Source organism: Triticum urartu, chromosome 3A (genome assembly GCF_056163025.1).
Source record: "Triticum urartu cultivar PI428250 chromosome 3A, HENAU_Tu73, whole genome shotgun sequence".
Lineage (NCBI taxonomy): Eukaryota > Viridiplantae > Streptophyta > Magnoliopsida > Poales > Poaceae > Triticum > Triticum urartu.
In genome coordinates, this window is record NC_141875.1 from 106,989,931 (window position 1) to 107,013,011 (window position 23,081).

Here is a 23,081-nt window from a genome sequence, read left to right on the forward strand (position 1 = left end):
GGTCTCTGTTCTTTTACATCAGGTGAGGTTACACGGAGTTGCTCTAAAGCGGCCTCCGGTTTACCCCTTGAGTTCGCTTTGCTAAAAGCATCGTGTTATATCACTTGGAGGATTGGTCGTGTCCAAACCAATACCATGCCTCTTGATAGGCGAGAGCCACCAGATCACTTGGGGACTTGGTCATGTCTGAACCAGTCATGCCTCTTGATCGGCCTAAGGCCACAGAATCACTTGGGGGCTTGGTCGAACCCGAACCATGACCACGCCATTTGGTCGGCATAAATGCCACGGTTTCATTTGGGGACCTGGCTGACTAGAACCATAGTTACACCTAACGGGAGCTTGGTCGTGTTTGGCCATGGTAACGCCATTTGATCAGTTTAAATAAAACTTTTCTTTTGCTTCACACTTTTCTTTGAAGGGGGGTTTTTGCTTTTCATTGTGTTTTTTAAACCGACAAAAGTTTTTTAACCAATCAATTGACGGAACACAGTTCACGTCAATCCGGAGACTATTTGCCCAGTTTGATCCTTGTTGTTAACATCCTCTTATGGAGTAACACGGTGTTTATCACAACCCGGCACGGTTTTATCATAAACCGGCACAATATGGAAGGAGTTATCAGTACTCGAGATTTGGGTTATCACCCTTACTAAAAAAGAAGTTGGTAAACCAACGATGTGATTCAATGTCATAGGTATGATATGTTTCATATTCGATTATTCTAAAATGCAGCCTTGGTTATAAAGCCAGGTTATATGTTGGGCATTATGACCCGTCCTAGTGTGAGGACTTAGTCGTGAGGCCAACGCATCTAAGCGATAGCTTGAAGGGGTTGATCGGAATCGAGAGACGCAACACGCAAGCTGAAGATTTAGACAGCTTCGGGCTCCGGGAAATATCATCCGGTAACAACCCTACATGTTGTTTGTAGCTAGGTCTCATTATCATCATCAGGGAGTCGCCTTAACTCCGGCTCTCCTAGTTGTGTCTAGACTTAATGATTATTCAACTTGTCCCTCTTGGGGAGCCCTACCCCTCCTTATATATGTTGAAGGGGCGGGTTACATGTAGAGTCAAACTCAGATTAGGACTTAACCTATTTTGACGTCTTACCATAGGCTTCTCACCATGGGCCTCTTAACTTCTTGGGCTTCTTAACGTCTTGGGCTTCTTAACGTAAGCCGGTTTACTGTCCGACTTAACTGTCTGACTTAACTATCTGCTTAACTATCTGACTTATATGACTGTGTCTGCCAGGTTACATGACTGTGTCTGCCGGCTTACATGACTGTGTCCGCCGGCTTAACCTGCTTAACTGTTCCCGCTGGCTTAACCTCTGGTTTAAACAATCTGTCGGCTTACCAATGAAATACCAAGTCCCAGCCGGGTCATATCTTCGGCCGGGTCATACCACGGGGTATATCCCTGACAGTTTGTCTCCCAACAAGCGCTTTTCTTTAATGCCTTTCTAGCTAGGCATGTTGGTTTCAATGATGCTCACATAAAAGATAAGATTTGAAATATGAAGAGAGCATCATGAAGAATATAACTAGCACATTTAAGTCTAAGCCACTTCCTATGCATAGGGATTTTGTGAGCAAACAACTTGTGGGAATAAGAATCAACTAGCATAGGAAAGCAAAACAAGCATAGCTTCAAGATTTTCAACACATAGAGAGGAAACTTGATACTATTGCAATTCCTACAAGCATATATTCCTCCCTCATAAAAAATTTTAGTAGCATCATGAATGAATTCAACAATATAACCATCACATAAAGCATTCTTTTCATGATTGCCAAGCATAGAAAATTTACTACTCTCCACATAAGCAAAATTCTTCTCATTCGGAATAGTGGGAGCAAACTCAACAAAATATCTATCATGTGAGGCATAGTCCAATTGATAATTAAAATCATTATGACAAGTTTCATGGTTATCATTATTCTTTATAGCATACGTGTCATCACAATAATCATCATAGATAGGAGGCATGCTTTCATCATAATAAATTTGCACATCAAAACTTGGGAGACTAAAAATATCATCTTTATCAAACATAGCATCCCCAAGCTTATGGCTTTGCATATCATTAGCATCATGGATATTCAAATAATTCATACTAACAACATTGCAATCATACTCATCATTCAAAGATTTAGTGCCAAACATTTTAGTGCATTCTTCTTCTAGCACTTGGGCATAATTTTTCTTTCCATCATTTTCACGAAAGATATTAAAAAGATGAAGCATATGAGGCACCCTCAATTCCATTTTTTGTAGTTTTCTTTTATAAACTAAACTAGTGATAAAACACGAAACTAAAAGATTCTATTGCAAGATCTAAAGATATACCTTCAAGCGCTAACCTCCCCGGCAACGGCGCCGGAAAAGAGCTTGATGTCTACTACACAACCTTCTTCTTGTAGACGTTATTGGGCCTCCAAGTGCAGAGGTTTGTAGGACAGTAGCAAATTTCCCTCAAGTGGATGACCTAAGGTTTATCAATCTGTGGGAGGCGTAGGATTAATATAGTCTCTCTCAAACAACCCTGCAACCAAATAATAAAGAGTCTCTTGTGTCCCCAACACACCCAATACAATGGTAAATTGTATAGGTGCACTAGTTCGGCGAAGAGATGGTGATACAAGTGCAATATGGATGGTAGATAAATGTTTTTGTAATCTGAAAATATAAAAACAGCAAGGTTACTAATGATAAAACTGAGCACAAGTGGTATTGCAATGCGTTGAAACAAGGCCTAGGGTTCATACTTTCACTAGTGCAAGTTCTCTCAACAATAATAACACAATTGGATCATATAACTATCCTTCAACATGCAACAAAGAGTCACTCCAAAGTCACTAATAGCGGAGAACAAACGAAGAGATTATTGTAGGGTACAAAACCACCTCAAAGTTATCCTTTCTGATCGATCTATTCAAGAGTCTGTAGTAAAATAACACGAAGCTATTCTTTCCTTTCGATCTATCCTAGAGTTCGTACTAGAATAACACCTTAAGACACAAATCAACCAAAACCCTAATGTCACCTAGATACTCCAATGTCACCTCAAGTATCCGTGGGTATGATTATATGATATGCATCACATAATCTCAGATTCATCTATTCAACCAACACAAAGAACTTCAAAGAGTGCCCCAAAGTTTATACCGGAGAGTCAAGACGAAAACATGTGTCAACCCCTATGCATAAGTTCACAAGGTCACGGAACTCGCAAGTTGATCACTAAGACATACATCAAGTGGATCACGTGAATATCACATTGTCACCACAGATAAGCACATGCAAGACATACATCAAGTGTTCTCAAATCCTTAAAGACTCAATCCGATAAGATAACTTCAAAGGGAAAACTCAACTCATCACAAGAGATAGAGGGGGAGAAACATCATAATATCCAACTATAATAGCAAAGCTCGCGATACATCAAGATCGTGCCATATCAAGAACACGAGAGAGAGAGAGATAGAGAGAGAGAGAGAGATCAAACACATAGCTACTGGTACATACCCTCAGCCCCGAGGGTGAACTATTCCCTCCTCATCATGGAGAGCACCGGGATGATGAAGATGGCCACCGGTGATGGATCCCCCCTCCGACAGAGTACCGGAATAGGGTCACGATTGGTTTTTGGTGCCTACAGAGGCTTGCGACAGTGGAACTCCCGATCTAGGTTATTTTCTGGAGGTTTTTGTATTTATAGAAATTTTTGGCGTCGGTCTCACGTCATGGGGGTCTCCGAGTCGTCCACGAGATAGGGGGACGCGCCTAGGGGGGTAGGGCGCGCCCTCCACCCTCGTGGACGGCTCGGGACTCTTCTAGCCCAATTCTTTTACTCTGACGGCTTCTTTTGGTCCATAAAAAATCATCAAAAATTGGCATGTCAATTGGACTCCGTTTGGTATTCCTTTTCTGTAAAACTCAAAAACAAGGGAAAAACAGAAACTGGCACTGGGCTCTAGGTTAGTCCCAAAAGTCATATAAAATAGCATATAAATGCATATAAAACATCCTAGATGGAGAATATAATAGTATGGAACAATCAAAATTATAGATACGTTGGAGACATATCAGCACACTCCTTATGCTTTGTGGTCCTCGTATGTGGAGGCAGAACCGGGTAGCAAAACAAACTCATTGCTGCCACCGGATATGAAGATCCATGATACTCGGTCTCGTCTCGGCAATCACCTAGTGGCGCAAGACCACGCCATCGCCTACGCGCCCAAGCAGAGAACCGCCATAATAGGACAATGTCGTCCACGTTTGTGCAAAAAGGATCACGACCACCGGTGTCTCACTACCGGAGACTGCCAACCTGGCCAGAAAATCCACCGTCGCTGTTGCACATCCATGCCCTCTGCCTCAAGCCGTCGTCCATACATCTCACTTCAGAGCAACGCTAAACATGCTACCTCTGGCTCCGACGGTCGAGTTAGCTCCAAGATAATGCCTCCAAGAAGGTCAGCAGCAAGAAAACCACCACCATTGTATGTCCCAAGAGGGGAGCTAGGGTTTCAACGTGACAGACATCATGAAGGAAGGAGTGGAGCAATGCAGCAACGCCTTCAACAAGGACTGCAATGCTAGAGGCATCGTCCTCATCGCTCCTAGCACAAAGCCGAGACAGAGTTTTCCTAGCTCCCCTCACGCCCTCCCTTACGCATCAAACACCAGGACCACATGCTTCTTGCCCAACACACCAACGAGAGAAAGACAGGCCGCTGGAGCATGGCCCGAAGACTCATCCTAAGCGCCGCCAGAGGTCAGACCACACGCCTCCGTGAACCAGGCCACCACGACAAGAGACGTGTCGTGAACTTGTGCATGTGGTGGATATGATGATCCAATGATCATTTGTGTTTCTTTTTTACTTTTTATGATCCAACGATCTGAGGGCTCCTTTGATTCAAAAAGATTCTATAGGATTTTTAAAGGATCGAAATTCTTAGAACTTTTTTTCCTACGTTGGTCCTTTAATTATACGAGTGGATTCCATAGGAGTTTTTTATATAAAACCTTTGGTACGTACTACATGTCATAGAAATCTAACATCCATTCCAACATCTTTTTATATTTTTTTTGTTACCTCTGTGACATCAAACGTTCCTTGCTATTCTTATTGAATTTAAATGAATATACTTTAATTTTTATACTTTTTTATTTCTGTATTTACAGAGTCCCGCAAATCAAAAGGCCCAAAAAATATACAATTCATGAAAAACATCTCATCTTTTTTTTTTGAAAAAAAAACATCTCATCCTACTCGTCCTCGCGTCCAGCCAAGTCTTCTCCACAGGTAAGAAAAAAACTTACCACCTCCTCTGTCTTCACAGCGAAGGAAGCGAGCCATCGTCTCCAGCGTCCACGCCACGGCGCCACGCGCTTCCCCCGCCCTATTTTACTCGCCTCCCTCCGCTCCCCCTTCCTCCGCCCTCCTCCAAGTCTCCTCCCTCCTCAATCCCCTCCGCCTCAACACGCGACGACCCCGCTCGCGCTAGGTTACCACCTCCCGTCCACCCCCCTCCTCTCGCCATGGCCGCCGCCGACGAGCACCACGAGGAGGCCAGCCCCCTCCTGGCCCCGCCCGCCAACGAGAAGCTCCCCCCGGCGCAGGATCCCGTCAAGGGCTGCGCCGACGGGGTCCCCGTCGTCATGGGCGAGCCGGTCACCGCCCCTGCCGGCGCCGAGCCGCGTGAAAGCTGGGACTCTGGGATCCTCTCCTGCCTCGGCCGCAACGACGAATTCTGCAGCAGCGACCTCGAAGTCTGTACGTGCCCCTCGCCCCCAGATCTCTCTCGATTTCGGATCAGGCTTCGTGGTCGGGGTAGGCATCGACAGGAATAGGTGCCTGCGCTTCTTCTATCGAGCTCGATTTTGGCGGAAATCATACAATTTCCTAGGGATTTTAGTAACTTTGACAATGAGATCCCTGTGACGTGTTAGACTCGGTGCACGGCAGTTATAAGATTTGTAATATGTTTGCTTCTTATTTGAAATTTGGGCAATTCTGGAACTAGATAGGAGTTAGGACGCAATATTTTATTGGAATTGAGCTGCTGTGAACTAGTATCAGTTGCAAAATGTGTTACATATTGACACGGAGGTCGGGATCATGACTCCTGGAGGCATTAAAACTAGGAGTATGCATACTTGTTTCAATGATTAGGTGAAGTTGTCATGATACATTACATTCATTCTGAGTATGGAAGTTGCTTCTTCAAAGGCAACCCCTAGCACTAAGTTTTCTATGTGTCATTTCAAATTTCAGCTATATTGCCCTGAGTGGAATGCAACTTAAGCAATAGTATAGGAATCTTCAAACTACTGTTGGTTGGCTCACACATGTCATTTTTAATTTTCAGTAGACATGCCTTTGATAAGATGCATTGTTCAGTTCTAATTAAGTAATTATGGACCTTTTGAATTACGGGCCAAGCCCTGTGGTGTGCTAAATGTTGTTATCTACCTAAGCACCTGGACTTTTGTATGCAGAGGGTTATCAGCTATTAAACAACATATGACAATCCTGTTCTAACTGGCCAACTAACTTGGCCATCTGATGTTTGTATGTTTGAGTTGTTCGTGTTCGTTGTAGTGCATGGGGCGGGATTTATTGTGATGGCTCTTTCGAGCCTGTCCTTTTTGTTTAAACTCGAAAAAAAGTAACTAACTAAATGGTGTTTGTGTATCATTTAGGTCTTCTTGGAAGTGTAGCGCCATGTGTTCTGTATGGTAGCCATAGTATAGGAATCTTAAAACTACTGTTGGCTGGCTCACACATGACATTTTTAATTTTTAGTAGACATGCCTTTGATAAGATGCATTGTTCAGTTCTAATTAAGTAATTATGGACCTTTTGAATTACGGGCCAAGCCCCGTGGTGTGCTAAATGTTGTTATCTACCTAAGCACCTGGACTTTTGTATGCAGAGGGTTATCAGCTATTAAACAGCATATGACAATCCTGTTCTGGCCATCTGATGTTTGTATGTTTGAGTTGTTCGTGTTCGTTGTAGTGCATGAGGCGGGATTTATTGTGATGGCTCTTTCGAGCCTGCCCTTTTTGTTTAAACTCGAAAAAAAAGTAACTAACTAAATGGTGTTTGTGTATCATTTAGGTCTTCTTGGAAGTGTAGCGCCATGTGTTCTGTATGGTAGCAATAGTATAGGAATCTTAAAACTACTGTTGGCTGGCTCACACATGACATTTTTAATTTTTAGTAGACATGCCTTTGATAAGATGCATTGTTCAGTTCTAATTAAGTAATTATGGACCTTTTGAATTACGGGCCAAGCCCCGTGGTGTGCTAAATGTTGTTATCTACCTAAGCATCTGGACTTTTGTATGCAGAGGGTTATCAGCTATTAAACAACATATGACAATCCTGTTCTAACTGGCCAACTAATTTGGCCATCTGATGTTTGTATGTTTGAGTTGTTCGTGTTCGTTGTAGTGCATGAGGCGGGATTTATTGTGATGGCTCTTTTGAGCCTGCCCTTTTTATTTAAACTCGAAAAAAAGTAACTAACTAAATGGTGTTTGTGTATCATTTAGGCCTTCTTGGAAGTGTAGCGCCATGTGTTCTGTATGGTAGCAATGTTGAGAGGCTTGCAGCAGCACCAGGAACTTTTGCAAACAGCTGCTTGCCTTACACTGGCCTCTATATGCTCGGGAACTCTCTCTTTGGGTGGAACTGCCTAGCCCCATGGTTCTCTCATCCCACTCGTACAGCTATTCGTCGAAGATACAATCTTGAGGCAAGCTTTCTCTCATTCTGCATTACAATGATCTATCATATATCTGTTTCTAGTTTTCACCCTTGAACATTATGAATCAGGACGCGGGGCTGAAACTTGCCTATTGTAAAATGACTAATCTAGTTTAAACAAATTTCTAAGACTTAACTTCTGCTGTATATGCTGTGTACTTATCCCGTCCTCCCATGGTAGCGCTGTTGGAAGCAATATACTGACATGGCTGCTCTGCATGTTTACAGGGTAGCTTTGAGGCTTTCACTAGGCAATGTGGGTGCTGCGGTGGCCTTGCTGAGGATGAGGAGAGGCGTGAGCACCTGGAGGTCGCCTGCGACCTTGCTACCCACTACTTCTGCCACCCTTGCGCCCTCTGCCAGGAGGGGCGCGAGCTGCGCCTCAGGGTTCCCCACCCTGGCTTCTATGGGCGCTCCGTCGTCGTCATGATGCCACCCACGGAGCAGACTATGGGGCGCACCATGTGAACTGGTCCAGCTCGTCCCCTGCCCTAGCTGTTCTTGTGCGCTTTGATGTTGTGTTGCCCTGGATCTTTTCACCTCTCGGTCCGTAAATACAGAATAATGTCATGTGAACAATTTGTAATGTGATTATGTGAATCTCAACTGATTCTATTCGTTACCGACTGCTGCTGTGTCTTGTATAGATTGTGGATTTTGCTCATTGTCTGACTGCCGTGTGAACTGCAATATGATGTGTGCTTGTTCTCTACTCCTGAACTTTCAATGTCGAGCCCAGTTTTAGTGAGCATCCTTGCCTTTCCTATTGGTTAACATGGTGAAATTTTCTGGAAAACCTTTTATTTCCCGACTGATTCCATGTTCTCGTCAGCCGCTTCGAGGGATGGACACACGTCACATGAGTTGCTTCCCGACGATCTGCAACGGAATTGTAATGGGGTCACGTGTCACGCTAGGTTGTCGCAGCCGCGGGAAGGAGAGGGGGGGGGGGGGGGGGGGGGGGCGGTTTTGTAATAGAATCCCGGGCCACCGGTGCTATGCTGGGTCGCCCGTGCTGCACTGGAGCATCGTCGGTCCACAGGATGCTATGATGGATTGGCCGTGGTACAGTGGCACACCGTCCATGCTACAAGTGAGCGGCCGGTTTTGCAACATAACCCTTGGTGCGCATGGAGAATCCCGGGCCACCGGTGCTATGATGAAGCATCGCCGGGTCGCCCGTGCTGCACTGGAGCATCCCGGTCCACGGGATGCTATGATGGATTGCCCGTGGTACAATGGCGGGGCTACTGGTCAACCGACACTCTGGCGAACAAGAGACATTGCACTGCCATTCAGGGGGCTATTGTTGTGATGACCGAGCACCTACACCGCCCTGGTGGATGTGACGTGAGAGGAGGATGTGAGGCGAGAAGAGGAAGACGTGATGTGTTAATGCGAGCTTGCGATCAAACGACCACATGGGCTAGTCTAGACAGTCGGACATGCAAATTGATCTTTCCCTAAGATCTTTCTCTAAGATCAGCCGGCTGACGCCTAGCAGTTGCTCAATTTTTGGTATGATGTAAACCTTACTTACAAAGCGATGTACATTCCAAATTGCCAACACCTTGGGTTGAGTATGATTTTTGTGCACTCCCGCCTACTCCCTCCAAATTACTCGTCGCAGAAATAGATGTATTTAGAACTAAAATACATCTAGATACATCCATACCTGCGACAAGTAATTTGGAACGGAGGGAGTATATGTTTGCTAAATTCATCATTTAGTTTGTGCTGCGAATTTGTCATCGATTAGGTAAAAACAATTTGGGAAAGGCATTTATAGTAATTTTGAATTCATTTTTTTGGCAAAATCTTGGCTGAAATGTGCATAACTTGATATAGGCCTATTCGGCTTTTATAGCACTAGATATAGGCCTTGAGCGTTCTTTCAAGGACCTATGACGTTTCGTTTTGTCACAGGAGGAGCGGGAAGCTTCTGATCTGGGTTTTCTTCCCCCCATGTGTTTTCTTTCTATTTATGTTTTTTCTAATTAGTTTTGTTTAGGTTTTTCCTTTTTCTTTGTCTTTTTAAAACATGATTTTTTAATCCGTGAACCGTTTTTTTTCAAATTCTGTTTTTTTGCAAAATTCACTAATTTTCTTAAATTCATGATTTGTTTTTCATTTTTTTGAATGTATAATTTTTATCTTTAAAAAACTGTTTTCCGTTTCATTCCTGTGAACCAGTTACTTTTTTTTTTGAGAAAAGTTACCCTTTTTTGCGGGGTAAGTTGCCTTTTCTTTAGGCTTGAGAAAAGTTACCAGTTGCTGGGGTGGTGAGCGAGCTTTTTTTTTTTTTGAAGAAACAGGTTTTTTTTTTGAGGGATTTTTGAAGAAACAGGTGAGCGAGCTTGGAGCAGAGGTTGAGTGGCTAGCGACAACAGTTAATGGGCCGCGGCCTGCCTAGCCATAGGCGGCGAGGTCTCTCGTGATGTACACAATAGGGCCTAGCCCAGGCTGCACTGGCTGCACGATAAAACTGAACTATCTCGAATCCGGCCCACCGTACGGTCTTGCTTAGTCTCCGCCCCGTCCCCCGGTTTGGTCCGTTCCTATCATCACCGAGCCTCGCAGCCGTCGAGCTCCGCCGCCGTAAACGATGGCCGACGGCAACGCCCCCGGCTCGCCGGCTTCTTCGCTCCAGAGCCACCGCTACGCCATCAAATCCTCAGGTCCCCACTCCAACACTCTCCTCCTCCTCTATGCTCACCTCGCCGTGCCTCTGGAATTCCGTCGAACAGTTCTCGCGCGGCGGTGGGGGAAGCCCTAATTAGTCTCCTAAGCAAGCCCGGAAGTCACTTTAATAGCGGGGATAGGAGCGGCGAGCGCGAAGTGTCTCTTGCCTGGTACTAGTAGCGTTTTATCGTGCCCACTGTCTACAAACCCTTGATTCTGGTTTGTGCATCTAAAACCGGGCAAGTTAGAATTGGTCAGACATCAATTTGGCATGTTGTGAATTGGGACCCCGAAACTTAGGCAGTAACTTGAAATACATTGTTCAAGATAGTTGGTCAATTATAGGAGTTTTGAACAAGGTCACCATGACGGCGTGTCGGTGCGACCGCGCGATGCACGCACCGGCTGCCACGTACACGTGGCGTCACAGCACGAAGTTTCGCATGACCCGCGCGACCGATCGTGTGGAGTAGAGACCAACGCACCCAGAGATGGCGCTCTGGACGTTCGCGCTCTATGATTAAGGTTTGAACAATTTATAGGAGTGAAACTTTATCAGCTTTATTGTAGTGTCATGTCTGCTGCCACGAGAAAACGCTGTTAATTTTCTAGTGTTTTAACTTCACAAGTGCGCTTAAATCTTATCTGCGATTTGCCAAACTACCATACAAATTTATCTGGTGTAAATCACAGGTTAATTATGTGTCAACGTGGACTAATCACTCTTGGCAATTATAGAAGGTCCAACATATTTGTATGGGAACTTGCTGCTTGAGTGTTAGTTATTACTTATTATAGTCTTTAATTGGTTGGAAGTCTGGTTGCAGTGCACAATACGGCAGCTAGCCGGAGGCGTGAACAGGCTATAGCAATAGGGAAGGAAAGAAGGGAAGCCTTAATGCGTGCAAAGCGTGTGTGCCGTGCCCCACTTTCTGGCAGCGATGAGGCTACAATTGAAGATGGTGATATGGTTATTGATGAGAAAGCAGATCTTGAAACAAGAACTGCTCAAGCTGTTGAAGAATTGAAATCAGCTTTGTCAAGCCAGTATGTGCGGCCTATCTTTTTTCTTCTTCTTACGCAATGCAAAGAAACCCACTGCCTCTAACTAGTTAGGTTTGTGGTTCTTCTCGGATATTCCATATGCTGGAGATCACAATTCATCTTGTAATATTTGCCTATTTGGTTGTGGTGTGTGTCCATGTGGGGAGAAGAATTTTCATTATCCCTTACACATCTCATTATATTGGATTCCAGAAATATATGCTTCCATCATTATGATTTACACTACAAAATGCGACCTTAGTATGTTGGAGATTCTTTTTTTTACCTGGCTTAGTGGTTTTCCTCTCCGAGGATACACATCTTTAAGTTGTAAGGTTTGGTTTAAGCACTTGTGGATTTTGGAGAAAAATTTACACTCTGGATTACAGTTACTTATTTATATGAGAAAAATTTATGGCGTGTATTTTCCAACCTTTTTATGCTTCTTAGGGGAAAAGGGGCCCAGAAGAAGAAGATAGAGGCACTTCGTGCAGTGAGACGCGTGTTGTCACAGTCTGAAGTACCTCCCATTCAAGTAGCAATTAAAGCTGGGGCAGTTCCTCTTTTAGTGCAATATCTGTCCTTTGGATCTTCAGATGAACAGGTTGACCATTTTGCACTGGAAAAATACCGACTCCAGCTTTCTACATTACCTGGAAAACAACTTCTATGCTATCTATTTGCTGTTATACAGTTAGATATGTTCATTGTTAGCATTGCATTTTTTTCTGTGCTCATCTGAACTATGTCTTATGAAGATTATTTATGCTTTTATTGCAGTTGCTAGAGGCTGCTTGGTGCCTTACAAACATAGCAGCTGGGGAGCCAGAAGAAACAAAATCCGTGCTGCCCGCATTACCATTGCTTGTTGCTCACCTTGGTGGTTCGTTTTCTCCATTTTGTTGGACAATTTTTTTAATCCCCATTAGGAATATATATTAATCTCTGGTCCTATGTAATGCACATTTCTCACGAACGTTGGCTAGGTAGACATTTGCAATTCAGTTGGAGTTGGAGCTTTCCTTATATTAAAAATGTTTCCTGGTCTATTTTGTTAGAGAAGAGCTCCACACTTGTTGCTGAGCAATGTGCATGGGCCATCGGTAATGTTGCTGGTGAAGGAGCAGACCTGAGAAGCACATTAATTGCACAGGGTGCTTTGTGGCCTCTTGCCCGCCTAATGCTATCAAGCAAGGGTTCTACAGCAAGAACTGCTGCTTGGGCATTGTCAAATCTCATCAAGGTTATGATCTCTTGCTTTGACTGTATGAGTCTCAAGTTTCTTATGCCAGAGTTCAACAGTTATCTCTTTCCAAGTTCTTATTATGGATTAGGAGTGCTTCGGCAAAAGCGTAAAGTAAGCCCTATTTAGGAATTAGGATTGCTTAAGCTAAAATTAACTTGATGGTAAGCTTGGGTCCTTCTGTTAGATATATTAATGAAGGGTTTCCTTAGTGTAAGACTTATTTGATCTCAGCAAAATTTCAAGCCATATTCAAAACATTTCATGGCATGCGTACTTTATGAGGTTTTTAGAATCTGAATCCCTCACTCACTCATTTTCTTTTCCTTCTGCTTAACAGTTTTTATCACTTTCAGACTGGTACATATGCATGTAGCTGTTCATGAAGCATCATTTTTACTGAAGTGTCAAATGTCTGTTCTCTTATAATCCAGGGGCCTGATCCCAAGGCTGCGTATGAGCTTATTAACATCGATGGTGTGCTAAATGCGATCATAAGGAACTTGGAAAAGGCGTATGTCTCTTAATGGACATCTTTCTATTTTGCATTGAACTTTTATTAATCATTTTACTGTACATTTATGAGTTTCTAAAAACCAAGGATTGGCTTCTTACTCATTACAAATGGTTGCAGTCTTTATTCTTAGTTCTTACAGTTACATAAAGAACACTGTTCAAATTCACTGACCTGTGCTTTCTGACATGTCTTCACTGTATATTTATTCATTATATATGCATGTAGCAGTACTTCCTTTCAATCTCTTCATTAGTAACCTAGATCGTGTGCCAAGTTGTATTTACTGGACACTTGCTACTCTTCTCCTTGTGCAATTGTTTAGTCCTTGTTATATTTTGTGGTATTTCTGAGATGCATGAATGACATGGAAACATTTACTGAAGTTTTTCAGAGTGACATGCATGGTTTTGCTCATTACTGCCACTGATGGGTTAAGTGATCTTTCAGGGACGAAGAGTTAGCAACTGAGGTGGCATGGGTAGTGGTATATCTTTCAGCACTTTCAGAAAAAGCTATCAGCTTAATAGTACGAAGCCATGTGCCTCAGTTGCTGATTGGACGCCTGCTGGCATCTGAGAACTTGCAGTTGCTCATTCCGGTATTGTCCATTTGTTTCTCTCTCTCAATCTCATTTTGTTCCTTTATCTTATTAACAATTTTGGTGCTTTCCCTGGAAATGCTTACTGCTTACACTTTTCATCGTACTTAACTACTGCTGAGCAAAATGACCATATCTTTTAAGAGGAACACGGAACACCTCATAGTTCAAACTCCAAACTTTCATAACCCTGTGTATACATGGTTGTCAATTTGGTAACCAGTGTAATAATGAGCAGGTAATTTCTGTAGAGGCATGCTTTTATTAGGAGACGTATTGATTATGATTTGCAATTAATATATAGCTTTTCTAAATATATTTTCTCAGTTATTGTAGAATTCTGCACTTTGTATGAACATCCAATAATGTATACGATGTTACTGTGGGGTAGTGTATGTAATTTCACAACGCAGCAAATTGACACTTCTACGTTGAATCAGGTGCTTCGTGGTTTAGGGAATCTTGTAGCCGGGGATGAATACATGGTTGATTCAATCCTAATTGTTGGAAACAGCATCACAGGTTAGCCAATCATCCTTTTGTCTCCAGTTACATAACAGCACTTATGATATTCATCACGAGGTACAGTTTGCAAGTTCTAACTAAATATTGTTCTCAGATCAAGCTTTATCAAGTCTCATAAAATGTTTGAAGAGTGACAATAGGGTTCTCAGAAAGGTCCTCTTTCATTTGCTGGTTCAAGTTTACTTCATCTAGCCGACATACTATATTATTTTTGATTTATTTATGCTTCGATTTGTGGACTGCTTATGTAGGAGGCTTCATGGGCATTGTCAAATATAGCAGCAGGCAGCTTTGAGCACAAGAAATTGATTTTTACCAGTGAGGCGACGCCTTCGCTAATACACCTCCTGACGAGTGCACAGTTTGACATTCGCAAGGAAGCAGCTTACACCCTGGGCAATCTGTGTGTTGTCCCAGCAGGAAGTACTGAGCCCCCGAACATAATCACCGAACATCTAGTCTCGATCATAAATGGTGGAGCCCTTCCAGGATTCATAAATTTGGTCAGATCTGCTGATATAGAGAGCGCAAGACTCGGACTTCAGTTCCTGGAACTGGTGAGGGAATCTTACCGCGTTTTTAGCTATTCCCATCTCATTTCCTAACCCGAATCATTAGTAATTTTCAAAGTAAACTGTCTCTTCAATTTACTTTGGGTGTATCGAGTTTCTACAGTTACATTGATATCAAAATTACCACCATCTTTGCAGGTGATGAGGGGGTATCCCAATGGACAGGGTCCCCAGCTTGTGGAGAGGGGGGACGGCATCGAGGCCATGGAGAGGTTCCAGTTCCACGAGAACGAGGCGATGAGGAACATGGCCAATGGGCTGGTCGACAAATACTTCGGCGAGGATTACGGCCTCGAGTGAGCGGCGGCTGTGGCCACCAATCCTGCATCTGTTTGTGAACCCAGCAGCAGCTGCTCGTGTACTCAAACTGTAAAATGCAACTTTTTTGTAACCGTGGAATGTATACAAGACTGTCTGAGGTAGCGTAGTTGCTGTGTAACTTGGCCATCTTCATGGATATGTGTGGCGATGGGGCTGTTGTAGCTGGAAGCTTGAAGTGAGCTGGGTAGCTACCGTAGTACAGTGTGACCTGTATAAGAAGAAAGATTTTGAGTCTTTGAGCTATATATTGCACAACCTCCGTCCAGAATTAACTGTCGATGAAATAAGTGTATCTAGATGCGTTTTAGTGTGGATACACTCATTTCAGCGACAGTACGGAGGGAGTAGTAGAGAAATGCTGTAAAAACGCTTGCCGGAAACATTTGCGACTAGCTTTGCATAGTCAGCCCGCTCCATCAGCGGGTGGTACAAGGACACGCTGAAGAGCTCCCCGCGCGACTCCAGCAGGTGAAGGCTCGCTCCATACGCGGTACATCGGGTATGGCCATGACTGCTCGGCGACAGGGGTTTCCGCGAAGGCCGGGCCCGGCGAGAACTTGCCTGGTAGTGGCCGTGCTCGGACCACGCCGCGGCTGCTCCCGGGCGGCAGTGCCAGAGCACCGTGTCGACGCGGTTTACTACGAGCACCACGCAGCTTGGGTCCGTGGGCTCGTGCGAGAGCGCGCACCTGACCAGTCGACATGGCGCCCGCCTGTTGACTTGTTTTCGCTGCGCCACGCAGACGCCCGCGCCCTAGTTTCGTCCACCTCATAAGGCTAGTCATAGTGGAACTAACTTAGCTAGTAACATAGCGCACTTTAAGAAAATTTTGCTTATATGGCAAAAAGTTAATGAAAAGCAGTAACATAACGCTTCTCAAGACAATATGAGTCTACAAGCTAATAAATGAAGTCATCTATGACACTAGTATTATATTACTTTACACTATGAAGATGATAATTTAGACTAGTGTCATATGCATGACACTAGCATAAGTTACTCCCCACTATGACCAACCTAAGATGCGGCCCCACCATCGAAGCACTGTTTTCTACCGTATTTCTGGGGCCGCCCTTTCCCAATGGACCATTGTGAGATGCGTCGGTGCTATTTGTTCAGATCCCGAGCGCGGAACCTATGATAGCGATTTCAGATGCATCTGAGCTCGGGCACCGATTTGCCGCTCCTGGGATCGAGGGTTATTTATAATCGATGGTTGGATAGCGATTTCAGATGCATCTAAACTCTAGGAAATAGCCATTGATGACCAACCAACTAGTCAGGAAAGAACCTGGCGGCCACATTTCAAATCGGTGGCGTTGGTAACGATTCTATGAAGAACCTACTCCCTCCGTCCTGAAAAGAGTGTATTCCCAACTTTGTTGGAAAGTCAATTTTTTTTATGTTTGACCGTATTTATATAATAATAGACTGACATTTATGTCATCAAATTAGTAGTATTAGATTCATGATAAAATATATTTTCATCATATACCTATTTGGTTTCACAATCATTGACATATTTTTGTACAAACTCGATCAAACTTTGAGATAGTTTGACCCTCAACAAAGTTGGAAATACACTCTTTCAAGGACGGAGGAAGTAGGCTAACTCCAAAAACTGAGTTCCCTAAATCCTCAATGGAGAAGCTAATTTCAGTGACACTGACGAGCTATGCTCCTGAGTCCTCAACCGTGGCTGATACTTCAGAAGTACTGTATTCAACTAGCCACTGAAGCTAGCAGATTAATCTGGAAGGGTATTTCAAAAGCTTCAGTGTGTGTAAAAACGGATTCTGGCTGACCATTAGTGAATATTCACCTTCTTGCCTGGCTGACCATTAGTGAATATTCACCTTCTTGCTTCACTATCCAACCAGCGCAGTTTGCTCATGACTCAAACGAATAACGAAATAACTAGAAAATAAATTCTACTCGGTGTCTTCTGAATTATAATCGGCAGATCAAATTCTTCAATAAATTGTAGAGGTCAACATATTTTGATTAAATAAATTCTTTAGGGACCATTTCACCTATATACACCTAGTAAACATATTAGTCCATTAATCGTTTGTCATGAATTATCAAACCCCACTAGTGAGAACCATATGAACTTATGAAGTGGTTCCTGTTGCACACCCACACCCCTTTTTTTTACGTATCATCAAGGCGCCTTGTTTCCGCCTTATCTGTTGACCACGTCAACCCGGGCTAGGCTACCTTGCCAAGGGGGGCTTTTGAGGTGTCCAGTTGGAGAAGGGAAATTTGAGGCATGACCGCACTGTCCGCCGACACGCCAAGGCATGTCCGCAGGCGTTTGAGGGGCCGGGTTCGTCAAGTCTGGTTGTAGGTGCTCTTATCATCAATACCAACGAGGTCGGCTGTCGCCCCACTCTCTACATTCTTCCACGGCAATTTTCCAAATCATAAGATCATGAGACCATTATTCATCGACAATCCGGTGCTACCACACAGCTACTAGTAGAGTCCGAAAGAGATTTTTGGTGCATGAAGAGCGAGAGGGAGAAGAACGAGGGAGTTACTGGGGAAAAATCATACATGTTTTGCTAAAAAACCACAATGAGATTATTAGAACCGGGATGCAAAATTGGTGTATGAGTATAAACGCGAGCAACTTATTGAACCAAACTGTTCTCAAACGCAAGTCAAGTTGAAGGGCCCGTAAGATAGTTTCAAAAAAAAGGAATTACATGCCGGTGTATAAGCATACATGTGTAAAAAAGTGAAATAGTGCACTCATTCGTATGAATCCATACATGCACATTCTACTCCTATAAGAGAGTGAGCCGGTAATATTTTTTTGTTTGAGATAGCTTACCCGGCTTGACGCCTGGTGTGAGCCGGCAAATTTTAACGTCGACAAAAGTCATCACATGTGACACTTAGTTGACTGAAAATCGAGAATGTCCTTGCCGCGTGAATGAAGATCGTCATGAAGGCTAACATAAATATAAAAGGTTACATGTTCAGTTTGACACACTGTAATTCTTCCTGCAAAAAAAAAAGACACGCTGTAATTCTGCATAAGAATCTGACACGTGCACGAGCGACAGTCGATGGGAAGCTTTGTTTGTTTGTTTGTTTTTTTTCCATTTTTTGTTGCAAGATGGGAAGCTTGATCAGTTATTACATCGAAAAAGTGCACAAGCGGAGAAATATCGTGCAGCAACAAGCCAATTAGCAGCACAAACGAAGGTCGAGCAAAACCGATAGAGGAAATTGCACAAACCACCACTTATTGGGGCTGGTGTTGCGCAAAACACCTACTATACGGGTTTGTTGCGGAAAACACCGCATATTGGTGTAATACATTGCAGATAAGTCTAATCTAGTATTTGGATGCATTGACATAATTACTGACAAATGGGTCCCGCTCGTAAGTGCACATGTGGCAATAAAACCGGCCACATCAGACAACATATTAGACTGTCATTATCTCCAAAACCTGTGGTCCAGTTGAGCCGAAACTTTCCTAGATTAGTATTGAATATATGTAGTATTTACTGAAATTATTTCACATTTTTCTGAAAATGTCAAAAAAATTCACACTTTTCTAAAATTGTTAACTTTTGAACCCAAATTTAAATGAAGCAAGTTCGGCATGAGATCACCAACACAAAAACATGGTAGATATTGTTCCCATTAGATTTTAGCATCAAGTAGCTGGCATGAAAGTTGGATAAAGGATAATAATCAGATATGTTGCTGAAACAAAATTTATACCGACACAAGGGACAAGGCCTTAAACACATGTCAAAATCAAGCGCAGAACCTAAGTAATAACAACACAAACGTCCCAAAAAATAGGATCCTAAACAAAAATACGTCGATCAACAGCAAAATTTATCCCAAAAATGTAAGGGTTTCATGAGGGAGAAGAAGACCTAGGAAGGTAGGGGAGAAGACGAGCATAGCTCAGGTGAGGGGGGGGGGTGCTTACCCGACGATTGGGTAACGGCTCCATCACCACTAATGGGATGGTCGCCGCCGCCTGTTGTTCCTATGCGGAAACTCTGTGCTAGGTCGTTCCTCTCTGCTCCGAAAATATATTTTAGAGCACCTACACCTAGGCCCCTCTTATCTAGCCATCCATTCTTCGTATCAAGATCTGTGCAAGTACATTTCTCTTTTTTGTTTCTATCACATAGAACATGTCTTCAAGTTAAAACCTTTGCAGAACAGTAAAGTCTTCAAGTTAAAACCTTTGCAGAACAGTAAAGCTTTCTAGCTAAAATCTAGGATAGTTTTTTTTAGATTTTTCCGCCCAACATAAATATAAAAAATAAGTTTTATTTGATTAATATATATATTTTTTAGTATTTATGTTGGACGAAAAATTCTGAAATTTTTATCTCACATTATAGTTAGTAAGTTTTGCTGCGCTGCAAAGTTTGAAGTTCAAAACATGTTCTATATGAGAGAAACGAAAAAGAGAAAAAATGCATATACAAATTTAGTTGTCTCGCCAGATCTTAAAGCAATATTGGAGGACCAGGATAGCAGGGCATGGGTGCAAGTGCTCTAAAAATCTGCGTCCCTCTTTGCTCGAGCCACGATGTACGAGATGGTTGTGTCTTGTTTCATCGACATCGGCTTTCAGCCCATCTATTTTTGTGAGTCGGCTTCCAGCCCACTTATTAAACTGTTTTTTAACTCTGGTCTTTTCACTTCTTGGTCTAATATACATTGGCTGATGTGGCCGGGTTTTATTGTCACGCGTGCACTTAGAAGCGGGACCCATTTGTCAGTAATTATGTCAATGCATCCAAATACTAGATTAGACCTATCTGCAACGTATTACATCAATATGTGGTATTTTCCGCAACAAACTCGTATAGTAGGTGTTTTGTGCAACACCAGCCCCAATAAGCGGTGGTTTGTGCAATTCCCTCAAACCGATATTTAAGGAGTCCCGGCTTCAAGATGCAGAAAACAACGTTGAGAAAAGAAAAATAAGCAAGGGCGGAAGCTTCAAGCCGCGGGCATCAATATCACAGCCGTGGCGTCATCGGGCAAATCCGAGTAAATAGCATAAAACTACTAGTTTACAGACTAGGGTTTCAAAAAACTACCATTTTTTAATTTTTCTCAGAAAGCTACCAATCGCGTGGTTCGCTGTTTCAAAAAACCCAAAACACCCGTGACTAGCGATTGAACCTTTTTTTGACCGCCCGGACCCACATGTTAGGCCACCTGGCCACGCGCGCTCACGGCGCGGCCGTTGACGGCCGTTAGCCCGTGCGGTCCGGTCGGAACGAAAGGAGCTGGTCGGGCCGCACTCTCTCTCAGTCTCCCCCTCCTCTCCCCTCTCCCCCGCAGTGACCTAGGTTGGCGATGGCGGCGGCGCAGCCAAATGCCGTCAGCGGCGAGCTATTGAGCCAAGGCGTCACCGGCCAGGAGGGCGGTGGACATCCAGAGGTGGCCCCAGGGCGAGGCAGCTTGAGCTTCCCGGCGCAGCGGTTGCAGCAGCCATCACCGCCCGCGGCTGAGGTCGATCCGGCGTGCTCAGATCCGGCAGTCCGCGCGGCTAGGGCAGTGGCGAAGTCCATCCATGCGGATCCAGAAGGCGGCCACACTTGGGCTTCATCCTTTGGTGGAGTGAGGTAAGAAATTTCTGGCACTTCATACTTTTAGTTCAAATTACAAATTTCTGGGTCCTTTAGTTCAATTTAGAACTAGGGTTAGTAATTGTTTGTTCTTGGCATGATACATTGTTTTATTGGTTAAGTCAGTTCAGAAGAAAGTGCATTTGGTTAGTTCATTTGGTCAGTGCATTCACTGTAATTAGAAGAAAGTTCAGTAATGTTCAGTACATTTGATCACTGTTTAAAGTTTTAGTGAGTTAAAAATTAATTGTTTGTCAATTTAATCCTACAGCTTAGATGATGACATTTGGGACATGAGGCTACATTTTCAAGGAACAGATAACATGGAGAGAAAGTATTCAGTTTCTTCAGACATTAGTTATCTGACCATATTAGCATTGGCTGAGTTGGAGGGTTATGGAATGGATGCTTGTCTGACTTATGTAAAGGAAGAGGGAAAAGGCTTGGAGGGGGTGGAGGTCCTGGATAGTGAGGAGGCAGAGGACATGCTTGACTGGTTTGTTGATAAGAAGATCCTGAACATCACTGTCAGAAAGCCTACTGATCCAAGCCCAGCAGATGTTAACATGGATCACATCATGCTTGAGGAGCAGATCCCCATTGATCATGTTGGTGAACCTGTTGTTTATAGTGTTTCCCAACAAGGGGTCCTGTATCCACTCCCTAATGCAACTTTGGCAGCAGCAATCCCTGAGGAGCCCTATCTTAACACACAACAGAGTTGTAATTTCAACAAGGGGAAAAATGTTGTGAAAGAAGAAGAAGATGTAGAAGTAGAACATGATGAAGATGAAGATGAAGATGAAGATGAGATGGACAAATCCTCTTCAGATTTTGAGTTTTTTAGGGGTGATTACAAAGGGCAGAATATATCATATAAGTCTTGGTGTAGGGGTGAAGATGAGGCAGGCACAGGGACAAGCCATAAGACTAGGGGAGAGGAAGAACCTGCAGATCACTATTGTGGAGCAAACTCAGAACCTTCTGAGTTTTGGGAGGAAGACCAAATCCTTTTTGAACATGAAGAACCCTCAGTTGTACCAGAGAAAGGAGCAAAGAAGCTTAATCCTGTCAGAAATCCAGGCCCAACTAGCAAGTCACACAATGAGCCTGAACACATCAAGTTTGAAGATTGGGTGCCTGAACCTGATGAATACTGCTTTCCAGGTGATTTTGGTCTTAGTGATGAAGAAGAAGTTCCAAGGTTGCCTTCTGGTAGGAAGAGAAGGTTGAAGAAGAGGAAGGAGAGGAGGTGGTATGATCCATCAGTCCCTAATGCAGATGAGCAGTTTGCATTGCATTTGTGCTTCCTAAATGTTGTGGAGTTCAGAGAAGCACTAAGAAATTTCCATGTCAGGACACTTCAGAATTTTGGGTATCATAGAAATGAACCAACTAGGGTTACTGCTTGGTGCTCTGATAGAAAGCAAGGTTGTCAGTTTTATATAGTGGCCTCTAGAATAGCAAATGAGTCTACTTTCAGCATCAAGAAGATGAATTTGGATCACACTTGTGGAGAAAGTGGAGAGAGCACCAAAGTTACAGTAAATTGGGTTGCCAAGGTTTGTGAGGATACCATTAGATCAAACCCTGGAGCTGGTGTTGAGACAATTATGTCATACACAAAGAAAACATTTGGTGTTCATGTGCCTAAAAGCTTGGCATATAGGGCAAGGAGGCAAGCAGTTGAAGTTGTGCAAGGAGATCACAGACTCCAATATCACAGACTAAGGGACTATCTACAGTGTGTGTTAGATACTAATCCAGGCAGTAGATGCATAGTGACAACCAAAGAGGACCTAGAAAATCCAGCTCCTACCCCTAGGTTCCACTACATGTTCTACTGCCTTTTTGCATGCAAAGAGGGCTTTCTCAATGGATGCAGGCCATTTATAGGTACATGATCCTTACACATATATCTAAGATGGTTGCATTCATGTTATTTACAACTAATGTGATCATATTTTCAGGTTTAGATGGTTGCTTCATCAAGCTCAGCACTGGACAGCAAATATTGGCAGCCACTGGCAGGGATGGGAACAACAACATCTTCCCCATTGCATTTGGTGTTGTTGACAAGGAAGACACAGACAGCTGGACATGGTTTCTCACGTAGCTGAGAACTGTTATTGGAAGTGGGAACAAGTTTGGCAA

At 43.5% G+C, this 23,081-nt stretch overlaps 3 protein-coding genes across 3 annotated transcripts; all 3 read left to right on the plus strand.

Moving 5' to 3' along the window:
* Nucleotides 1-5,393: 5,393 nt before the first annotated feature.
* Nucleotides 5,394-8,462, plus strand: LOC125530214 (PLAC8 family protein). Its single transcript, XM_048694614.2, has 3 exons — nt 5,394-5,797; nt 7,585-7,787; nt 8,027-8,462. The coding sequence occupies exons 1-3, from the start codon at nt 5,563-5,565 to the stop codon at nt 8,264-8,266; spliced, it is 678 nt and encodes a 225-aa protein (XP_048550571.2). The 5' UTR covers nt 5,394-5,562; the 3' UTR covers nt 8,267-8,462.
* Nucleotides 8,463-10,306: 1,844 nt separating this feature from the next.
* On the plus strand, nt 10,307-15,534 carry LOC125543126 (importin subunit alpha-2). The gene is made up of 11 exons (XM_048706378.2): nt 10,307-10,476; nt 11,308-11,527; nt 11,975-12,128; nt 12,305-12,407; nt 12,583-12,767; nt 13,202-13,281; nt 13,732-13,882; nt 14,323-14,404; nt 14,502-14,560; nt 14,659-14,964; nt 15,118-15,534. The coding sequence occupies exons 1-11, from the start codon at nt 10,404-10,406 to the stop codon at nt 15,277-15,279; spliced, it is 1,575 nt and encodes a 524-aa protein (XP_048562335.1). The 5' UTR covers nt 10,307-10,403; the 3' UTR covers nt 15,280-15,534.
* Nucleotides 15,535-21,250: 5,716 nt separating this feature from the next.
* Nucleotides 21,251-23,043, plus strand: LOC147978803 (uncharacterized). The gene is made up of 2 exons (XM_087514899.1): nt 21,251-22,358; nt 22,898-23,043. Exons 1-2 carry the CDS (start codon nt 21,251-21,253, stop codon nt 23,041-23,043), a joined length of 1,254 nt encoding a protein of 417 aa, XP_087371025.1.
* Nucleotides 23,044-23,081: the final 38 nt, after the last annotated feature.